Raw genomic sequence first — 21,472 nt, 5'->3', positions numbered from 1 at the left:
CTCGTGTGTGGGGTTTGTGGTTTGATTTATGTGTTGAACAGGAAATGAAAAAAACATAGTTTGGTCTTGCCAGGGCTGTTCCTCTGTTATCTGCTTCTGTTTCTGTTTCCATGGCACCTAGGAAGCTCGGACAGGGAACACTGAGGGTTCTTGATACACAGACGCAATAATGCATGAACCTTGAGCAACTTCACACATTTTCGACAGCCTTGGTCTTCACTAGGTGTCTCGGCACCAGTCTGCTTTGCATTTTAACACCTTGCAGCTTCAGGAAGGATATGCTGAAAATAAAGCTTCTGAAACAACTATTGGCTGGCATTTTAGACTTGATTGTAGCTAGGAAGTAAATAATATAATATGCTACTCTTGTGCAAACAGAATGTGGCTATCAAAGTGACAGCATAACATTCTGACTCGAATGCATATACTGTATGTTAAAGGGGCAGTATTGTGTTTTTCAGCAACATAGTGCCATTTTACTGCACAGTCAATTAACTATTAACTTCAGTTGTTATAAAAATTATACATATATATAAATAATAAAACAAAAGACACTTGATTGTAAATTAATGCCTTAAATTGGGTCTCTGTCTCTAAGAAACGCTTGCTTTTTCTGATGTTCCTTCAGGAAGTCATCACACCACTACTCCTCTATTAACCATTTAACAACATTTTATTCGCCAGTGTTTCACTCAGAAGTAGCTTGCATATTGAGATCAGCAAATTTGCCATTCCATCAAGTGTTTGCTAATTACTGGTGGCTAGTCTATAGGAGCTGAGTGGGAGAGTCGCAGGAGAGGGGAGCTCTGTAATGCGGAAACTTGGAACAATGGAATCTGCATCTCCGAGGACGAGCTTCATCCTCAAAGTCGGTGCTAGATAAAAAAAAATGGGATCCACCTGCAGTAGTAGTGAAAAATATCCTTTTTTTTTTTTTAAAGGCAACGATCAGTCAAAGTTTTGTTGCCTACAACAAGCAAAATCATGTTGATTGTTTAGCACGACTGTCTCCAGTGTCTCATGAAGGGAGAAGAGAGACCTGGTTCTTACTCATTATTCTAGGTGTAACTTGAGATGAATAAATGTTTATTTATGGCCAATTTGAGATTTGAAACCAAATCTGCATGGTACTGACAAGGACTAGACTGCTTGAGTGATTAACTCCAATGTTTAGATAGAAATGGTCAACGACAGTTCTGTGTCCAGTGGCACAATATGAAATACATCGGAGACCTTACAGCAGTGGGTAATTTTTTTTTTTTTTTTGGAAAGAGTAACATGTTTTTGCGTGGGTGTCCGCTATCTACTGTTTATTGTTCCACAGTTTTGGAGTGTTTGCCTCCAGCTGACTGATATATGCCTCCTTACTTCCTGTTGCTCCTGAATGGACCAATGAAAGCCAACATGGCCAAGCAGGAAATACCGCCGGTCGCTGACTGAAGGGGATGGCACATCACTGTCAGGTCAACATGGACACTTTCCATGATTCTTATTATGGTTTGTTGAAAAGCAAAATTGCTCCCCGTGCTCAAAAATTCACAAGTTGAAAGGACAGAATTTCATATTTTCTTGCAACCTGCGCCACTCAGACAGTGAGCGAGTTTATAACAACTAAACTTCAAAGATTCACTCGCCCAAAGGAGAATATTATCACGGCAAAACAGGAAGGGATTCTTAACTCTGATAATGTTGAGATGCCAAACTCCAAGAGCTGCTTTACCCAGCTGTGAGAAAGGTTAGAGCTTTATTTGAATAAACCTTTTGCTTGGAGGAGGAATGACTGACTCAGTGTGAATGAAGACCAATTAACCATATGTAGAGTCATATGTAGCCGTCCTTGTGACGCATTTTGACAAAAACATTTTGAAGACAGAGAAGTAATGAGGACACAAAATTATCTGAAGTTAGACCAAAAAGACTTATTTATGAGGGAAAAGCAAGGCAAAGCAATGAAAGGAAAGGCAAGGAAAAACCTGAAATAAGGTCCAGATGTTGAGGAGGTGAAAAGTGAGGCGGCATAGGAGGAAGTGGGAGAGGGAGAGACTGAGCTGCAGTTTATGTCGAAAAGAAGAGGGATGACCGGTCCAAGGCCAAACTCCTTGCTGCCTTGTCCAAACAGTTTACACTGGGCATCCCCAATCTGCATACACACATAGACGCATACACGCACGCACACAAGCCAGTACATGCGAACACACAGAGAGTGCACTGAATCCATGAAGCTTTCACAGGCACACCCATGCAGTGACAAAACATGTTGGCAAAGATGTAAAAAAACAGGACGTTATGCAAGACATCTCATTTATTTGTGCATAGTTATGCAAACAGAAATTAAATTTACAAAGACATTGAATTGCACAGTCTTTTATTACCAAAGGCCGCCCTTACAATCCCTCTTGTGGAGAAAAATATCACTGCACCAGGCGCATGTTAAAATGCTGGCCTTGTGTGTTTTCTGAAGGAATGCTTGTGGATTAATAAATAAGGACATCTGAAATAATTTCTTAATGACTAAAAGAGCTTTTTTCACAAAGTTGTATTTTTGAGATGTACCTGCATGCATTCAGTAAAATACTTCTACTTTAATAATTCTGTCTTTTCCACTTTTCCTTCTCTAATGTTCCCTACCACTTAGTTAATTAAGAAAACAGACAAATATATGGTAAACTGCTCTAATATTCCCTAGGTAAACATGCCATGATCTGCATACTGAAGAGCATATAAAGTTCTCAATTAACTACTATTCTATTGTCTTTCTCTGCAAAGAAAATATCATAAAGCATAACTTATTTTAAATGCTTTATGTGAATAGCTGCACATTTAATATGCATGTCTTAATAGTCTTAACTGTGACATTTGCTAAGCATTGCTTGAGGAAACAATGATAGGTTTCCCTCTGCTGCCACTAACCCCCAAGCAGCCTGGTGCCAGCAACCCCCAAGTTTCCCTCTCTTAAAATACGGGTTGAGTCTTTAATACCATGTAAACATTGGTTTTAATTTATCATTTGACATTAATACCAGGGGAGAGCAAGAAAGCCTAAATCTTATTGGTCAGTTTACTTTTGTTTATTTCACGGGTTGGCGTTTTTCTGCACGCTAAAAATGAATGAGTGGAGTTTGAACCTCCCGTGGTTCTAAGAGCTCACCTAAGCTTTTTACAGTGTGTGCGGTTCTGGTGGGCCGCCGGTTTATTAGCCTTTTTGTGGTTTCGCATTCTGAACAGCTGACTGGTCACCCCCTGGCTGACACCAGCAGATGCCGAAAAAAAATAAGGTCCGACAGATCGGAGGGTAGCGCAAAACTATTACTGCACCTGACCTGCAAGAGCACAACCACCTCCCCAATGCGCAAAATTCAACACAAACCTAAACCACAAGAGACTTTTTTTTTTCAGACAATGCTAAATAATAAAGACATGCAAGCGAAGCTCATGGAAAGAGGAGAGTGTTGATCGCAGGTCCAGGTGGTGTCAGACGTTCAGAGGACGAGAAGGTGAAGCAACAATATTTGCTTAATTTCTACTCTACTTTGGCTAGATTAAATTCGACTAGATTAAATTGTTTAACGCTCTTCTTAGCGCAACGCTCAGAAGAGCGGCAGATGTCAGCCGATAGGTGACCAATCAGCTCTCCAGTTCGGGAAACATCAAAGAAGCTCATAAACCGACGACCCGCCAGAACCGCAGAACCCTCCGCCGGGATCCAAACCACCGCTCTTAGAACTACGAGAGGTTCAAACTACTGTCATTCATTTTTACCAGAAAAAGCACCAAGCCGCCAAATAAACAAAAGTAAACTGACCAAAAAGATTTAGGCTTTGGGTGCTCACCCCCAGAGACTGTCAAATCCTGTGGACATTTGATTATTATTTTCCAAAGTTAAAGGAGGGGAACCAAATTCTTTAGCCACCTGATATAATCCGTTCCCACTCTATAACATGGGAATACATTTTTACCAGAAAGTCTTTAACTGTGCTTTGGAAACATTTGCTCTTCATTTCACAAAGGTAAGGGGCCTTGGGATTTAAACTATCTTTCCATAGCTACCTTATATTAAAGTCCTGTAAGGATAAATATCCAACATAGTTTTCAAAATGTAATTTATTAACCATTATACATAAACCAACACACCACAGCGAACACAGGAACCTAAGGCAAACACGCAAAGCACTGAAAGGTTTTTTAAAAAAAATAAAGATTTGCCTAATAGATGATATTGTTGTTTGTTTATTTGCCCCTGTTTTATTTATTTTTCTGCAGGCTGAGGTTGATGCTGCTGTCCAGCTGCTACTGAAGCTGAAAATGGACTACAAACAGATGACTGGCCAGGACTACAAAGCATCATGTCCACCGTCAGTGAACGACGCTGCGCCGAACAACGGCCCGGCAGCAGATTTCGCCAGTGAGGACGACACGGTGGATCCATGGACCATTTCAACCACCAACGCCAAGGGAGTCGATTATAACAAATTAATAGGTGAGAGTCCAGTTAGCTTTAAGTCTGAGGGGAGGGAAAATCCACCATGGCGGACTGATAAACAATGCTTTCTCTTATTTATTTATTTTTTTTATTTAGTGAGGTTTGGGAGCAGTAAAATCGACCAGTAGCTGGTGGATAGAATAGAGAAGGTTTATGGACAGAAGCCCCATCGCTTTCTACGAAGAGGAGTTATCTTTTCACACAGGTGTTTGTTCTTCCAACTGACAGATTAATCATCCATCCATCCATCCATCTTCTTCCGCTTATCCGAGGTCGGGTCGCGGGGGTAGCAGCTTCAGAAGGGAGGCCCAGACTTCCCTCTCCCCGGCCACTTCTTCCAGCTCTTCCGGGGGAATCCCGAGGCGTTCCCAGGCCAGCCGAGAGACATAGTCTCTCCAGCGTGTCCTGGGTCTTCCCCGGGGCCTCCTCCCGGTGGGACGTGCCCGGAACACCTCACCAGGGAGGCGTCCAGGAGGCATCCTGACCAGATGCCCAAGCCACCTCAACTGGCTCCTCTCGATGTGAAGGAGCAGCGGCTCTACTCTGAGTCCCTCCGGGATGACTGAGCTTCTCACCCTATCTCTAAGGGAGAGCCCAGCCACCCTACGGAGAAAACCCATTTCGGCCGCTTGTATCCGCGATCTCGTTCTTTCGGTCATGACCCAAAGCTCATGACCATAGATGAGGGTGGGAACGTAGATCGACCGGTAAATCGAGAGCTTCGCTTTTTGGCTCAGCTCTCTCTTCACCACGACGGACCGGTACAGCGCCCGCTTGACAGCAGACGCTGCGCCAATCCGCCTGTCGATCTCCCGCTCCCTTCTTCCCCCATTCGTGAACAAGATCCCGAGATACTTAAACTCCTCCACTTGGGGCAGGACACCCCCCCTGACCCGGAGAGGGCACTCTACCCTTTTCCGGCTCAAGACCATGGCCTCGGATTTGGAGGCACTGATCCCCATCCCGGCCGCTTCACACTCGGCTGCGAACCGCTCCAGCGAGAGCTGCAGATCACGATCTGATGAAGCCAAAAGGACCACATCGTCTGCGAAAAGCAGAGATGAGATCCTAAGGCCACCAAATCGGATCCCCTCAACACCTTGGCTGCGCCTAGAAATTCTGTCCATAAAAGTGATGAACAGAATCGGTGACAAAGGGCAGCCCTGGCGGAGTCCAACTCTCACCGGAAATGAGCCCGACTTACTGCCGGCAATGTGGACCAGACTCTGACACCGGTCATACAGGGACCTGACAGCCCGTATCAAAGGGCCCGGTACCCCATACTCCCGGAGAACCCCCCACAGGGCTCCCCGAGGGACACGGTCGAACGCCTTCTCCAAGTCCACAAAACACATGTAGACTGGTTGGGCGAACTCCCATGCACCCTCCAGGACCCTGCCGTGGGTGTAGAGCTGGTCCAGTGTTCCACGACCAGGACGAAAACCACACTGCTCTTCCAGAATCCGAGGTTCGACTATCCGACGGACCCTCCTCTCCAGGACCCCTGAATAGACCTTGCCAGGGAGGCTTAAGAGTGTGACCCCTCTATAATTGGAGCACACCCTCCGGTCCCCCTTTTTGAACAGGGGGACCACCACCCCAGTCTGCCAATCCAGGGGAACTGCCCCCGATGTCCATGCGATATTGCAGAGTCGCGTCAACCAACACAACCCTACATCATCCAGAGCCTTAAGGAACTCCGGGCGGATCTCATCCACCCCCGGGGCCCTGCCACCGAGGAGCTTTTTAACCACCTCGGCGACCTCGCCCCCAGAGATTGGAGAGCCCAACCCAGAGTCCCCAAGCTCCGCTTCCTCAGTGGAAGGCATGTTGGTGGGATTGAGGAGGTCTTCGAAGTACTCTGCCCACCGGCCCACAACGTCCCGAGTAGAGGTCAGCAGCACACCATCCCCACTATAAACAGTGTTTGTGCTGCACCGCTTCCCCCCCCTGAGACGCCGGATGGTGGACCAGAATCGCCTCGAAGCCGTGCGGAAGTCTTTCTCCATGGCCTCTCCAAACTCCTCCCACGCCCGAGTTTTTGCCTCAGCAACCGCCCGAGCCGCATGCCGCTTCGCCCGCTGCCCATCAGCTGCTTCCGGAGTCCCACAGGCCAAAAAGGCCCGATAGGACTCCTTCTTCAGCCTGACGGCATCCCTCACCGAAGGTGTCCACCAACGGGTTCGAGGGTTGCCGCCGCGACAGGCACCGACAACCTTGCGGCCACAGCTCCGATCGGCCGCCTCGACAATGGAGGCACGGAACACGGTCCACTCAGACTCCATGTCCCCCACCTCCCCCGGGACGTGTTCGAAGTTTTGCCGGAGATGGGAGTTAAAGCTCCGTCTCACAGGGGATTCCGCCAGACGTTCCCAGCAGACCCTCACAACACGTTTGGGCCTGCCAGGTCTGACCGGCTTTCGCCCCCACCACCGGAGCCAACTCACCACCAGGTAGTGGTCAGTGGACAGCTCCGCACCTCTCTTCACCCGAGTGTCCAAGACATACGGCCGCAGATCCGATGAAACGATGACAAAGTCGATCATCGAACTGCGGCCTAGGGTGTCCTGGTGCCAAGTGCACATATGGACACCCTTATGCTTGAACATGGTGTTTGTTATGGACAATCCATGGCGAGCACAGAAGTCCAGCAACAGAACACCGCTCGAGTTCAGGTCGGGCGGGCCGTTCCTCCCAACCACGCCCCTCCAGGTCTCACTGTCGTTGCCCACGTGAGCGTTGAAGTCCCCCAGCAGAACAAGGGAGTCCCCAGGAGGAGCACTCTCCAGTACCCCCTCTAAGGACTCCAAAAAGGGTGGGTAATCTGAACTGTCGTTCGGCCCGTAAGCACAAACGACAGTCAGAACCCGTCCCCCCACCCGTAGGCGGAGGGATGCTACCCTCTCGTTCACCGGGGTGAACCCCAACGTACAGGCGCCGAGATGGGGAGCAACAAGTATGCCCACTCCTGCCCGACGTCTCTCTCCCTGGGCAACTCCAGAGTGGAAGTATGTCCACTCTGGAGTGGACATACTCCTTAATCATATTAATGCAAAACTTTTCACATTGTAGCTATGAACTTCAGTAGGCTCTATTAGCATAATTTTTCACATCTTTTGGAAATAAAAATGATTTCCGATTGTTTTCAGCTCCCTCACTGCAAAAACACAAAATCTCACCAAGTAGTTTTAGTCCAGTTTATTGTGCAAACATCTTAGTACACTTAAGATAAGACACAACTAACTTATGAGTAACTTTTCAGGAAGATATAGGAGCTTGTTTTAAGTCAGTGATTCCTTAATATTGATGGAAAAAATACTAGTTTCATTGGCAGATTATCAATCAATCAATCAACCAATGTTTTTTTTTTTTTTTTTTTTTTTTCTAAGCAATTCTGAGGAATGGAGGTGAAACCAGAAACTGCTGCTGTGCAAGTGACTCAACAGGCTGTTGCTAGGTAACCAAAGAATGAGTGAGTTGCTAGGTAACCAAAGAGTGAGAACATTATTTGATTCCACCAACCTTGCTTTGCTAGAGAGAGGTTGAGTTGGCATCAGCTGGGTCAACAGGCCCGCCCGTTTCTCCCTTTTTCTGTTTTCGGACACAATGTTTCCTTTTGACCATTGGTCCTCGCACCCTGCCGTGCCAGTCCATTGTCCTCAAGAGCCGCTGACTCCCAAGTGCGGATTTCAGCCTTGGTGATATATTACCAGTCCTACCAGCAGGCCTTCTGACAAACAGATTAAAACTAAAAAATCAAAATAACATTTTTTTGAAAAAAAAAAAAAAAAACTCAAAAAGGGCACTAGGGGCATCAAGGATAAAAAGGGCAGGGGCTCAGGCCCCCTTCGCCCCCCGCCCCCCTCCTTGCACGTTCAATACATACAAGATGTTTTGGCACAAAAGATCTTTTCTTCTCCACAATTGTTTTAATAGTAAAGAGGGTTAAATAATAAAAATTCCAGAAATTATTTTCTTTTTTTTTTTTACTTAAAGGAAGATCTCAAGGTACACAGAGTATGTGCAGCTGTACAGCTGCAGCCGCTGCTGCCCTCCGATAATATCCTGCAGGCATCTGAGCATAGTTCTCAACTTCAATCGTAGGAAAGAGTTTTATACATAAAGCAATTTATTTTAAACGCTTTTTATCATTTCCTTTTTTTTAAACTCTAAATATAAATAAATGCTATTACTTCAATGTAAAAACACTAAATTAAATAATTTCTTTGGCAGTGCTCCCTAATGACAATGGCTATTTTTAGAACTTGCTCCGCAGGCGACTGACAAGGTCCCCTCGGGCGACCGGGGGCCCGCGGGGACCGTGTTGGTAACCCCTGTACTAAATGATACATGGAATATTTGTTTATTCATAGGCAATACAGACATACACATATGTACTGTATATTATTTCATAGAAATCAAAAAATACAAAAATAAATAATGAACTGAAAACAGTTTACAAAGTGCCACTAATAAAAATAGCACACCACAAATAAAAAGAAATTAAGCGTGTCTGTTTTACTGGATGCATTTGGAACTGAAAATTTTGAATAATTTCTTTTAAATTATGTGAATCTCTAATTTATTCAATCTTTCCACAATGTATGTAAGAAAAAAATTTTAAAATGTCGTATGCAAAGTCTTGTCAGTTCGATATGAACTAAACTTTTTCTTAAAAAACAGAAAAACATTCAACCTCCATAAAAGCAAATTCAGTTGCCCCCTTCAGACAAATGTTGGCTTATTCTTAGTCAACTCATTTTTAAGGAACCTAAATTAATGGATCTTGCCAAGTGGTTTTGCAGAACAACCATTAAACAAGTATTGAGACATTTTATGAACAAAACTCACTGAATTTTGTTTTTCCTGCAAACTTGAAAGACCATCAAAAACCAACAATGAAAACAAACAACCTCATAAAAATGCCTCAAACTGGAATAAAAATGTATATACTTTAACGATCAGTGTCAATTAAAAGTGATTGTGTGCCACTGTGGAATAAACTGTTTCTTTCATAGCAATGTTCTTTAAAAAGGTAGCATTATGTTCTCGAGCTACTGCCCTTTGTCCATTAAATGACATTATCTGTTTTATGCTTCAAAATTCAGAGCAGAGAAAAAAAAACAGTTAAAAACCAAACTAATAAAAAACAAGATTTAAACAACTCTTGTTGAAATTACTAAAAATGTCCATACTTTTATGATTCAAGTCTTTATAGTACATGACAAGGGAATACAACTAAGGACATGGTATTATATAAGAACTATTAAAAAACCACAAACATACATTTCCCAAACGCTGTAAAAAAAAAAAAACTAACAAAAAAGGTTAATTCAGCTGAATTCAGAGCTTGACTTTTTTTCATCCCATGCAGATAACCTCCTAGCCCTTTTAAAATAGTTATTGGAAATATACTAACTAAATTGGGAATAATTACTGTAGCTTAAATATAAATAAAGTAATAAAGTATTTGATTGTTGTTTCTATTAATGCTTTTTTTTAAAATGATCTGTGGAGTACTTGATGAAACGAGAGTAGACGGATGCTGCTTGTGTAATACATGGGGGTCGGTGAGTCACATCCCCAGTGTGGGATCCACAGTACTGACTGGTGTGAATCCCTCGATGTGACCTACTCTGCACAGTGCTCAGATATTCTCAGATAGCTCTTGGTGTAGAAGAGAGCAGCTGAAACATTAGTCATTCAAGTTTCTAATGATCAAGGCACCAAGTTTTAGAATCAAGAGAAAAACTTTTCTTAAAAAATAGATTTTGCGCATGTAGAAATAAGTTACAAGCTGAAAAATATCAGTCACATCAGAAAGGAAGGGTTGGCTAACATGCTAACTTTAGAAAGCCTTGTCAACAGGAGCAAATGTCAGTTTATTAAAGACTGTAGCAGTAGTATGTCCGGGGGAAAAAAACAAATGATAAAGCTAGACACAATTTGACAATGTTTGATCAGACCATTGGATGTAGTATTCAAGTTCATCATTTTCTTTTGAAAAGCAGTTCAGAAGACTTGTTTATTTTTATATCTATATATCTTCATGAAACCACTGTGGAGTAGCTCAGTTTATCCTGTAAATTGTCACTGGGAGGAATGATAGTTTTGTGTTTTGTCATCAGAAAAGTGCAAGCAGATGCTGCTGCATTGTCTTCCAATCAGATTGGTCTTTGATCTGCTTTGTAACACACAAATGTATATGGGTGTGGACATCCTGTGTGGACATCCTGTGATGTCATCCTGCAATATTTTCAACTCAGATAAGTATCTGTATCTGCTCTCCATCTCAGAAATAACTCCAGTCCTGGGGGTTTATATGTCCCACCACTACTTAAAAAAAAAAAAAAACATGATCCATCTCTTAAGCTTTACACCCAGTTGTGAAACTGTCTGCTAATATGCAATTAATTCAAATCAGGTGGATCAAGCAGAAAGAAATTTTCTTATTTTAATATTTATCCTATCTTTGAGATTTTCCTATATAAGGCTGGAACATTTATGATTTCAGGCTCCAAAAATTGCTTGACTTGAAGAAAAGTCAAGCAAAATAGAATGAATAAAACATAGTTTGTCATTAAAACAGGATAGGGGTTAAACATATGATACCCACAGAAGAAAAAATAGGGCTAGCAAAGTCAACATTATCAAGTGTTACATTTATCCTTGTTCTCAGTGACAAATTATAACTGCAATCCCAGTTTCCTTGATGCTTTCCCTCATGCAAGAATCACTTAAATAAAAATTACGAGTCAGCTTCAGGCTCTGCATTTGCACTCAGGCTGTTTAGATGCATTCGCTCCAGTATCCGATGTATGCTGCTAAAGCTCGGCCTGTCTGATGGGTGCGTGCTCCAGCAAAGACGCATCAGATTATACAGCTCCAGGGGACAGTCCTCAGGACAGGAAAGGATGTGACCATCCCTCACGTAGTAAATAACCTCCTCGTGACCCATTCCGTAATATGGCTGCATCCCGTGGGAGAAAATCTCCCATAACACCACACCGTAGGCCCATACATCTGATTCAGTTGTGTAGCGATTGTAGAAAATCGACTCCGGGGGCATCCAGCGGATGGGGATTGCATCATTCTCGTTGGCTTTGTAGTAATCAGCTGAATAGATATTTCTGGAGAGGCCAAAGTCTGCAATCTTCACAATCATTTCTTCTCCAACCAGGCAGTTGCGTGTTGCAAGGTCCCGGTGGACAAACTTGCGCTCTGACAGATAGGCCATTCCCGCGGCGATCTGCTTAGAAACAGAGAGCTGTTCCGGACAGGTGAGAGACGCTGCTTCCCCGTCGGAGGAGAAACTGCGAGCTGATAGGCTAGCTCGGCTGATGGTGCGCACGGACTGGGTTGGAGATCGACGACGTAGGAACTCATTGAGGTCCCCTTGGGCCATGTATTCAAACAACAGACACATCGGCTTACCCACAGCACAGACACCTGAGGAGAGAACAAACAACATCTTTATAATCAGAAAATAAGCATAGCGAAACCAAATATCAGCAAAATAAACTTTTAACATAAAAAACACTTCATGTTATATTTAGTATTTGGAATCTGGTATTTAAGAGGGCAACATGCAAATTGATATTTTATTTCTGTTGTGCTGTTGAACCAGATTTGTCCTAAAGAGGGTTGAAAATACCCAACAGGGCCTTGAACTGCAGTTCTTTTTTCGCTGGTCTGTACTCAGTTTAAGATGTTCCATAAACTAATAGTTTGTAGGTTGTTGCCTTAAAGTGAACTGTGTCAAGAGTATCTATGAATGATTATGTTTCTGTTTTTGCTTTTGAAATCAAAGGCTCAATGACCTGCTGGTAGCAAAGTTATTTGAAATGCTTTCAAATGTTGTTTTAACCCACAAAGGTTTACTTTAATTTCTTGTTGAGATTCCAAAGTCCTTCAGAATAAAATAATATCAGGCAGGAATCCACTGAGGTGACCGGGTTTAGATGAGCAAAATGGTGTGGACTGAATTTGTGAGTGTAAAAAAGTATTTCTGCTTTTATTTTAAGCTATGATTGCACATTTGATGTAGTATGTGAGTCATGGATAAAGATGGATGAAGTTCTTTGCATTATCTAGTTATCTAATCAACAGAACAAGTGAAAGAATCACATTTTATTGGCTCTTCAGATACCTACTTTCAGTTCAGAGCCACTATTGTAAACACGCTGTAAGAAAGCTTTGCATAAACCAAAGTCTTTAAAACTATAAATTAAAGGAGCCAACAGGAGTGTGAAAAACTCAGGACGAAAAAAAACCAGGGTCATATAGAGGCCCTCAAACTTAATTATTTCCTGTTCAGGATAGTTATACATACTAAATTATCTTTATCTGAAATTTTGTCTTTTGTATATAAACAAAATATTCCAAAAGTCACCTCTATTATATTTAACATGTGCCATTACATCTCAGCTTTGTTCTGATACATTATTTACTTGATTACATCTCATACCAAGGTTTACTGATTTTGTTGACAAAGCCACAATTTCCATGTGTTGTTGCAGCACATATGGAAAGGATCCACAGCACTTCACTTTTTCGTGTGGCAGCCTTATTTTAAATGTTATTAAGTCAATTCTTATCCTCAAAATTATACACAGAAGTACCCCTTTGCAAAACAATGTTTTTATGCTAGGGAGGGTGACAGTAGTAGACCGTATGGCTGAAATAATTCCTCAAATGATTTGCGTACCTCAATTATTAAAATTCCTCGATGAAAATGTACCTGCCTCGAAGGTTCATTAATTTAGGTTTTATATTTTCGCGCATCGTGTTCCGGCCGGAACATTATTTGCGTTGCACGGAGCTCTCACTTCCGCCTCTGAGTTGTTGCCGAAAGCTAAGTGTTAGCAGCATAGTCCAGTTTTCAAGTCCGGCACGTGGGGGTTTTATTGATTGATGATAATTCCCGGGTTTTTATCGTTTTTGGAGGACTAATAGAAATCCTTAAAAAGAATGGCGTGATGTCTGGAGTACGGCAGCGTTTCTCCTCCGGGCGCTGCTGGTTGAAAGCGAACCGCGGGAAGAGCAGCTGCAGGAGTATTTATTCAGGTGAGCGGATAGACTGAACACGGCGGGCGGCTGAGTTGTTGATGGTTACAGTGTAAGTGGATTCTTACGGACGAATCGCACAATACATTTCATATCTTCCCGGACTCAACAAACGGGTGGCGGAAATCATCGTGCGGTACATGGCAGGTAGATGAGTTTCTGAGTGTGACGAACGAAGGTACCGTAAATATCACGTGTGCACCCACCGGTCCTACGTTCCTGGTCTACGGGTCGTCTCCCCCACATTAGGTTTGTTCGTTCGTCTTTCCACCCCGGTCTTACTTTCGTCTGTCCTCTTGTCTATTTCATCCCCCCATCTTACTTCGTTACTCCCCAGTTCACGCGACATTTCCCGTGTTCTCAAACCCAAAGCTTGACAGGTATGGGGCAAGGTGAGAATTCAGCTATTAAACTCACCAAGATGAATGCATAAACTAAAAGCTGGAGCATAGACATTTTTTATAAGCGTATTTGTGAGCCTGCCTCTGTATTATTATGTTGATTATAATTTCAGATCTTTGTATAACTTTTCTTCAGGTTAACTTAGAAAGTGAGCTATTATTGTTACAGGTTAGTTTTCCAAACTACAAAAAAGTAACTGTCAGGGATGCTCAAAAATGGAAAAAATTGGACTGATATTGATATCCGATAGTAACACCGGTGTTATGCCAGATTTACCAATATTTCTATACATTTTTTAATCCGATTACTCGATTGATTAATCGTAAGAATAAGTGATAGATTACTTGATTATTAAAATATTTGTTTTCAACAGCCCTAGTAGACAGTAGTAATCTTAGTTGAATGTCAGCTTAAATGCTTCACTAAATATATGAAACTTAAACTGCACACCTTCATGCGTCAAAGCAAAGACATGCCATCATATGTCGTCTCTAAATTTGAGTCGTTCATCTTATGGAGACATATTTTTACACAACAGTTGCGGTGTATTATTAGCATTGAGGGTAGTTGGAGGTTAAGGAAATAATCTAGTCATCGGGATTCTAATTTCTTGCTTAATCTATGGGAGACCTAATGAACATAAATCAGTCAGTCAAAGCTGAAGACAAAGAACACATCAAACACTGTAGGTCTCTGACATGGGGGGTGAATGTGAATGTTGTTTTAAAAATATTTCACAACCAGAGGAACTGTGGAACCTACTTTGAGCAGTCAATGACCGATGGCTCTGTTTATCTTCTGCAAGTACCAAAATGAGCATGCTGTGCCTCTAAATGTCTTCCTGAAAGTATGTTTGGATTTGAGCTGTTTGTCTTAGATAAGATAGACTGAATTAGTGGAGATAATGTTTAATGGAGGCCATTTGTTTTACGCAGGTCAATAAAAGCACATTAGTTGTCTAGCTGCTTCATGGCAAACATGAAGCAGCTGTCTGAAGTGCATTTATGCCGAAGTGCTAACAATGTGGAAAAAGTTACTTAATTCAAAAGAATTACTGTATCTGAGAGGATGCTGGAAACTAAACCAGCTTGAAGTGTTTCTAATCTTTTAGACAGTATCAATTTTTTATTTTTTTTAAATAGGGCTTGGGTTGATATTATTGCCTGGTTAGTATTCGAATTTGAATTGGTATCAAATAATTTTTCCTGAATAGTTTAAAGTCTGTTCTTAAAACGGTTAAAAAGTACCTTGCTGTCTAGGTGTATTGGCACTTTTGTGCTGAAGTAAGTGGTATAACTAGCCATATTTCTCAGTTCTAATGAAATAACCATTTGAGAAGAGTACTAGTCCTCATAACAGAAACATTTTCTTTTTTCTGAGCACACAGTAGCCGTGTGTACAAAAATGTAAGTATTTTATTTAACCTGTCATGTTCTTGTACTTGTTCTTTTATTTGCTTCATTCTTACTGTCTCTTCTCTGTCCAACTGTTTCTGCTTCTCCGTTTCATTGTTTTTATATTTGTGCCGTGTTTTTACTTGAAGCATGCCCACTGCTTTAACAGATATCCAATGTAAACTCCAGCTGTGACTGCAGTATGTTTGGAACACACTCTTCCCATCTCACTATTTTCCACAGAGACTGACTCACCCAACAGTCGAACGATGTTTGAATGGTCGAATTCGGCCATGAGCGCCGCCTCCCTCTGGAAGTCGTTCTGCATGTCAGCTGAGGCTTCCTCTTTCAGCATCTTCACAGCCACCATTGTGAAAGGCTCTGTCGGCAGGAGGCCCGGTGCTCTGCAAGTATTGGAATGCATTCATTAATGATTCATAGAGAATGTTACAGAATTTAGTGTTTTCTGTTTCTGCAAAATAAATGACCTCATTTATGCCCATTTTGCCTAACACTATGTTCTGTTTTAACATTTTTACATTTGCAAAAACTGCTCTAGGCACAGACAGAACTACTCTACAAATTAGCTTGAAAAAACCTAATTCACTGTTTCATCAGTCCTTACCTGCATATGATTCCTTTGTTTAATAACCACACATTTTTACCTTCTCTTAATATACTTAAAATAAATATTTGAGTGCTAAAATCATACTTTTAATTTAATATATTGCAAGGATTCATGATACAACCTATTTGAATTAACTGTATTTCTCATACCCGTTTTCGGCAATTGACCGGTTCACCTTATGACCCCTGATTAAATCAACAGACTGACCTGCTCATTACTCACTTCTGACAGACTTGATCACCAGGTTTGCTCTTTCATCTGATTTATGAATCCAGATCAGAAAAGAAGAAAAATTGTTCCAAAAAATAAAGTTAATTGCACCACTTTGTGAAATCTTCCTATGGGTAAATTACAGAATTGGAAACACATTTGCTGTGATGCTTACAATCACTAACACTGAAAACTGCATTTTTAGGCTCTTGGCCCAGTGTATATACTGTACACACTCTATCTACTCTATTTAATTTCCAGTGTGGGTGTTGAGGTGGTTCTCCAATCCTCTGTATGTAAAAAAATATATATAATGAAACATTAGAGTTATCAAGTTTCAGAGAAAGGATGTGGTTTTCGATTAAAGACATTTTAGGCCATTTCCATTTCCTGGCAGGGGTTTTGGATTGCTATGACGCATGTTTGGTTTTGTTTTGTTTCAACACAGCCGAATCATATGATTGAATGACCTCTTTAGCAAGTCTGGCATAGGCATTGAGTTTGTAAAAGGAGTTTGCAATAAGCCATTCATTTGATTCAGGTATGTTGGAGCAGAATGCATCTAAAACCCGCAGGACAGTAGCTCACAAGCACTGAATTTAGAAACTCCAGTGCTTAAGGGGGCTTTATAGGTAGGAGGGGTTTTTTCAGTTATATTTTGCATTTAAATCTATGTTAAACAGGTTTAATTTCCAGCCACTCTGCTTCACTAATTTAGTTTTCAAAGATGAGTTTCTATAGAGTAATGAAGATGGCATCCACTGCTCTGCAAGGACAGAAACGCAGCTAAATATATTTCAGGTTTTAAATACACCCAGGTACAGCTTGAACATTGTTGACAAATCAGTTGTTGACAGATTTATGATACTGTAGGAATAAAACTGCCTTCTGACTCAGGTTTGCTTTTTGGTTTGATGAAGGAGATCAGTGTGAGACTATATGGTATCCTGCTGTGGGTTCAAGGTAAAGTGAAGGTGACTCCTATAACGGCTCCCCTTGTGACTTTGTGAATCACGCATTGGTTCTCAAAATGACCAGTAGCCTGGCTGAGCTAAGATAACCTCTCATCTGTTTTAATCTTCACTCTTTCCTCTGTGTGAAAAATGTAAACATTATCACGTAGAGCCCTTTTCTGCTGTCTGAATATTGCTTTATTACATTCTTGTCCACTTGAACAGACATTGTAGAAAGTACATGTTGCCCTCTTTATTGTTTTGATCATTCTGTCTTACCTGGCCTGAAAAACACGTCCAAACGCTCCCTCCCCAATGTCCCTGACATATTGGATATTGTTGCGGGGATACTCGAGGGCCAGCAGCTTTGAATTCAGGAGCAAAGGAACCCTCTGGTACATGGGATTAGGATGGAGTCGATCCAACAAGAGCTCAGATGGAAGAGCGCTCAGTGTTGGGGTCCCAATCTCTCTTCTGACAGCAAGGGCATATGGGGAAAAAAAATCAGACAACATAACAGCATATTTTAAGTTTCTTGTCTCTTCTTTTATTTTCTCTTACCTTTTTCTGTTCCTCCACTGCTTTCTCCTCCTATGACAGCCAAGGATGATAATTGTAAGGAAGACCGCAATTGCCATTGAGGTTAGGACAATAACGATGACAGTCATGGAGTAGGCTGGGGATGATGATGTCGAGGTGGGAGGGGGACGAGGAACCTGATCAGGTGCTGTCAGCTCTGGCTTCCTCACTATAGAAAACAGTAGAAGGAAAGTCACCAGTCTATTGATGCACACAGAAGAAGCTCATTCAAAACCCTTAGCAGGACTTAAAGAGGACATTATGTGCAAAGGCTTGTGAAGATTACCTATTCAATCATGGCATGCTAAGATTAACAAAAAGGGGATGACAGACAAATCCAGATGTATGAAACAATATCTACACATAAATCCATGCAGATTTTCTTTGCACTTGATAATTAGCATGGAAATGAGTCCAATTAGGTCCTATTAGGACTCAAGGTATTCAGAAATACCAGTCGCCTCTATTAACATGTCCACATTTAAGTGAATAAATATAAAAGATATTGTGAATAAGTAGTTTGCTTTTATAATAATCAAAAATGATGTCTATGTTACAAGAATGGGTACAATCAGCAGACAAATTGTCGCTGTGCCAAGTGCCGTATACCAAGACCAGCCACAGATGTTAGCATGGTTCTGAAATGATTGTTCTTTGGAACCGAAGGTGGCTGAACAGAGAGTCACAATGTTGGACCTTTCAATCGTTAAATTCACATTCTTTTTTCCCTCTGTGCAATTTGAAATACCTTCCAGGAGGGTCAGAGTCATCGTTGTTAAAGGTATTTTCTACATTTTCCCAGTGTTGACTCATATAAATAACATTTCTTCATCATGGGTTAATGGTGAATAAAAATTGCTTTCCCATCAGGAACAGTTTCTTAGCATAAGTTTTATATGCCAGCCAGTATTTCTGGAAATGTGTTTGCGCCAGTCAGTAAGATAGCATAGGAGTTCAGACATTTTAGGGTTAACTCGTTATTGCTAAATCCTAAGATTGGAGTGGAAAATAAAATATGCAATATTTATGTGCCAATTAATCCCCTAGTGTGATATAAAGGGAACGGTAAGAGAAGGTTAGAATATCAACTAATTAAGCAAATCACAATTAAAGACAAAAGAACCTGGCGCTGTGATTATTTCCCCACACTGAGGCACTGCGCAGTATTCCCAGCGTATATTAGGATCTGAGGTGTAACACCAAGGCTTGTCGCTGATTCCTCCAGGATTCCTACAGTGGTTATTTGAATTCATCAGCTCTGGAATGACATCCACCGATAGGCGGTGCTGGTGGGGAACCTACAGAAAAAAACAAACACATTTTATACGTAGAAAAAGATAGAACTAATGACATATTCGTAAACTTTCCAGTGTAATACAGATGATAAAATCTAGTCTTTTTCAGAAAATAGCACATTCTGGGGGAAATGCTTAATGTGCAATATAGTTATAGTTCAACAACCACATGGCATAATGTTTTTTGTTGAGGATTTTGGGAGCTTCTTAATTGAGCCTGCAGTTTGGTCTGCCAAAAACTCTCTGTGCAATAATCATCAGAAAGCAACAGTCAAATCAAAGTCTGACTTGTCCCATTAGATTGTGTAGAGCAAACCCCCGAGGCAAAGTATCAATATGGCAGTGACTCCTAGTAGAGAATTGAATTCGGTTTTCATCCTCTGAATACATCCACGTCTAACCATCTTTACACTCCAGATGTCTTGCAGCACTTTAGGAAACTTAAAACTTTCTTAAGGTGAACTATTTTTGATATGAAATGATTTCCACTGAGCACAGCAGGTGGCTTTTCAGAGAAATAAAAGTGATAGTACAGTGATTTATCAGATTTTTCTGCACAGGTTAGTTTAATCATGCACCATGATGTCATGAACAACTTTAGAAGGTGGCGTAATCTCACTACATTAGCCAGCTTGTATTACCTCATAATAGCTGTAACTTAATCTGCTGAATCATTTTGAACACTTAAACTGTTCATCTTGTGCAAAATGAGAAATGTGCAGCTGAATGCATCAGTCTCTTTGAAGATGCAATTAGTGACCGTCCACCGCATTTTATTGGCTTCTTGAGTGCAGCAAAGGTCTGGATGACTCATTAGATCTAACAGCAGAATGAGGAGAAATTTGTCAGATTTTCCACTTCTGCGCAGTGACATAGATTCGACCCCATGCCAGTTTTTAACTTTATTATTCAGGCCAAAAATATTGTATCCCACTGTACATGAAACACATGCCTCAATAGGAGCCAATTTTTACTTGCTTTTACTTTGGAGGGTAAGAACTGTCCCTTGGTACAATAGCATGTTGGATGGTGTTTATGTGTGGAATTTGCTTGGTGCAAGATAGATTAATGAAAAGGCTAACACACAATGTAAAACTAAATGAAAACAAAGGCTGACATGATTCAAATGTACAAGATTGGCATATGGGATACTGTAGCAATCGCACAAACTCAGCTGGATGGACAAACAGTTTTTTTAACCTCTCAAGGAAATTCTATATCACTGATATAAAATGAGGAGCGAGCATGAGGTTGGCATTTTCTGTTTCAAATTAGCAAGAACGGGAAATCGGAGCATACTCTATTCATGCTGTTTTACAACCTACATACACCCAGCAGAAAAAGCCAGTCTTTTCTTTTCAGCATGACAAAGTTCTAATCTTTGCTCAGTTAAAACAAATGAAATGAAAGAGAGAATTAACTATTAATTTAATTCAAATTCAGTTTTTTAATAAAGTACAAAATATTCAATCCTCTAACCCATTCATTCCTCCATCCATGCAGCCAGCTGCACTGTTGTTTTTATTATGCTTTTTTTTTTTTCACATCTCCCAGTTATATCCTGCAGGTGTTGTTTTGCACACTTGGATTACTCTGGCAGGTTGACATACAAGAAAATAAATAAGTGGTTTAGAGCTAAACAGTAATGAGATATTTCTTTTGTTTGTCTGTGTTGTTTGCAATTACATGTAGTACTTCATATATGGTAAAATTAAAGAGCACAAAATAGGGATTAAGGAATGATCGGATCAATCAATACCCTTTGGAAAACTATTCCAGTAAAAATCAGCCCTCTGATGAGATTACAATGCTTTTAAGGAGGAAATAAAAGGTTGGTGCTTGCCAAAAATGTAGGGTTTGTCATTAATATGCATCAGTCAAGTTTTAAAGTCTTTGTTTTCATTAATGCTTAGCTACAATATCACAACATATAAGTAAAAGTAGTTTTTCCTAAGCTGGAGAGCCTCAAACATTTACTCACAAAATGGGTCATTTCATTGAAAAAACTGTTATTGCATTAGGTTATTCCCAGATCATTTTAAGCAGAAAACAACTCATTGTAACTGGGCTGACTTCAGTTGTCTACAGGAGATTATTTATTTATTTTAAATTAAAAATAAATTATTGCCTATTTTAATCATGTCACATTTATGTGCTCAAAATGAGTTTTGCAATTTAGTGACGCATCAAAGCTATTTTTGCTTTCATTTTACGTCACACTTGGCATTTTGAAAACTTTTCCCAAAAGTAAAATTTTGGTTCTTTATGACCAGATCACTGTGTCCCACATGCTTGCTGTGCTTGACCTGTTGCAAACAGAAACTTTCAGCACTCTTTCATAAAAGCCAGAGTTTTATAGTATATTGCTAACAGAGATTAATTTTAATTCACTACATCCCTCTTGTGTTGAATCTATACATAAAAAAGTTTTAGGTGTGTGTAAAGGAAATAAATATTTAGTAATA

General features: G+C 41.0%; 1 protein-coding gene across 1 annotated transcript in view; it reads right to left on the bottom strand.

Moving 5' to 3' along the window:
- Positions 1–7,861: 7,861 nt before the first annotated feature.
- The window catches only part of musk (muscle, skeletal, receptor tyrosine kinase), a 28,420-nt gene continuing 14,809 nt past the window's right edge, over positions 7,862–21,472 (bottom strand). Inside the window, exons 13-17 of the mRNA XM_028026332.1 lie at positions 18,836–19,010; positions 17,695–17,881; positions 17,413–17,607; positions 15,598–15,746; positions 7,862–11,929 (exon numbers count right to left, since the gene is read on the bottom strand). Of these exons, the coding sequence (XP_027882133.1) occupies positions 11,229–11,929; positions 15,598–15,746; positions 17,413–17,607; positions 17,695–17,881; positions 18,836–19,010 (1,407 nt within the window). The 3' untranslated portion in view covers positions 7,862–11,228. The remainder of the gene's footprint in view (positions 11,930–15,597; positions 15,747–17,412; positions 17,608–17,694; positions 17,882–18,835; positions 19,011–21,472) is intronic.

The sequence above is a fragment of the Xiphophorus couchianus genome, chromosome 8 (genome assembly GCF_001444195.1).
Source record: "Xiphophorus couchianus chromosome 8, X_couchianus-1.0, whole genome shotgun sequence".
Lineage (NCBI taxonomy): Eukaryota > Metazoa > Chordata > Actinopteri > Cyprinodontiformes > Poeciliidae > Xiphophorus > Xiphophorus couchianus.
Note: the sequence above shows the minus strand (reverse complement) of the source record. Positions and strands in the feature narration are given on the sequence as shown.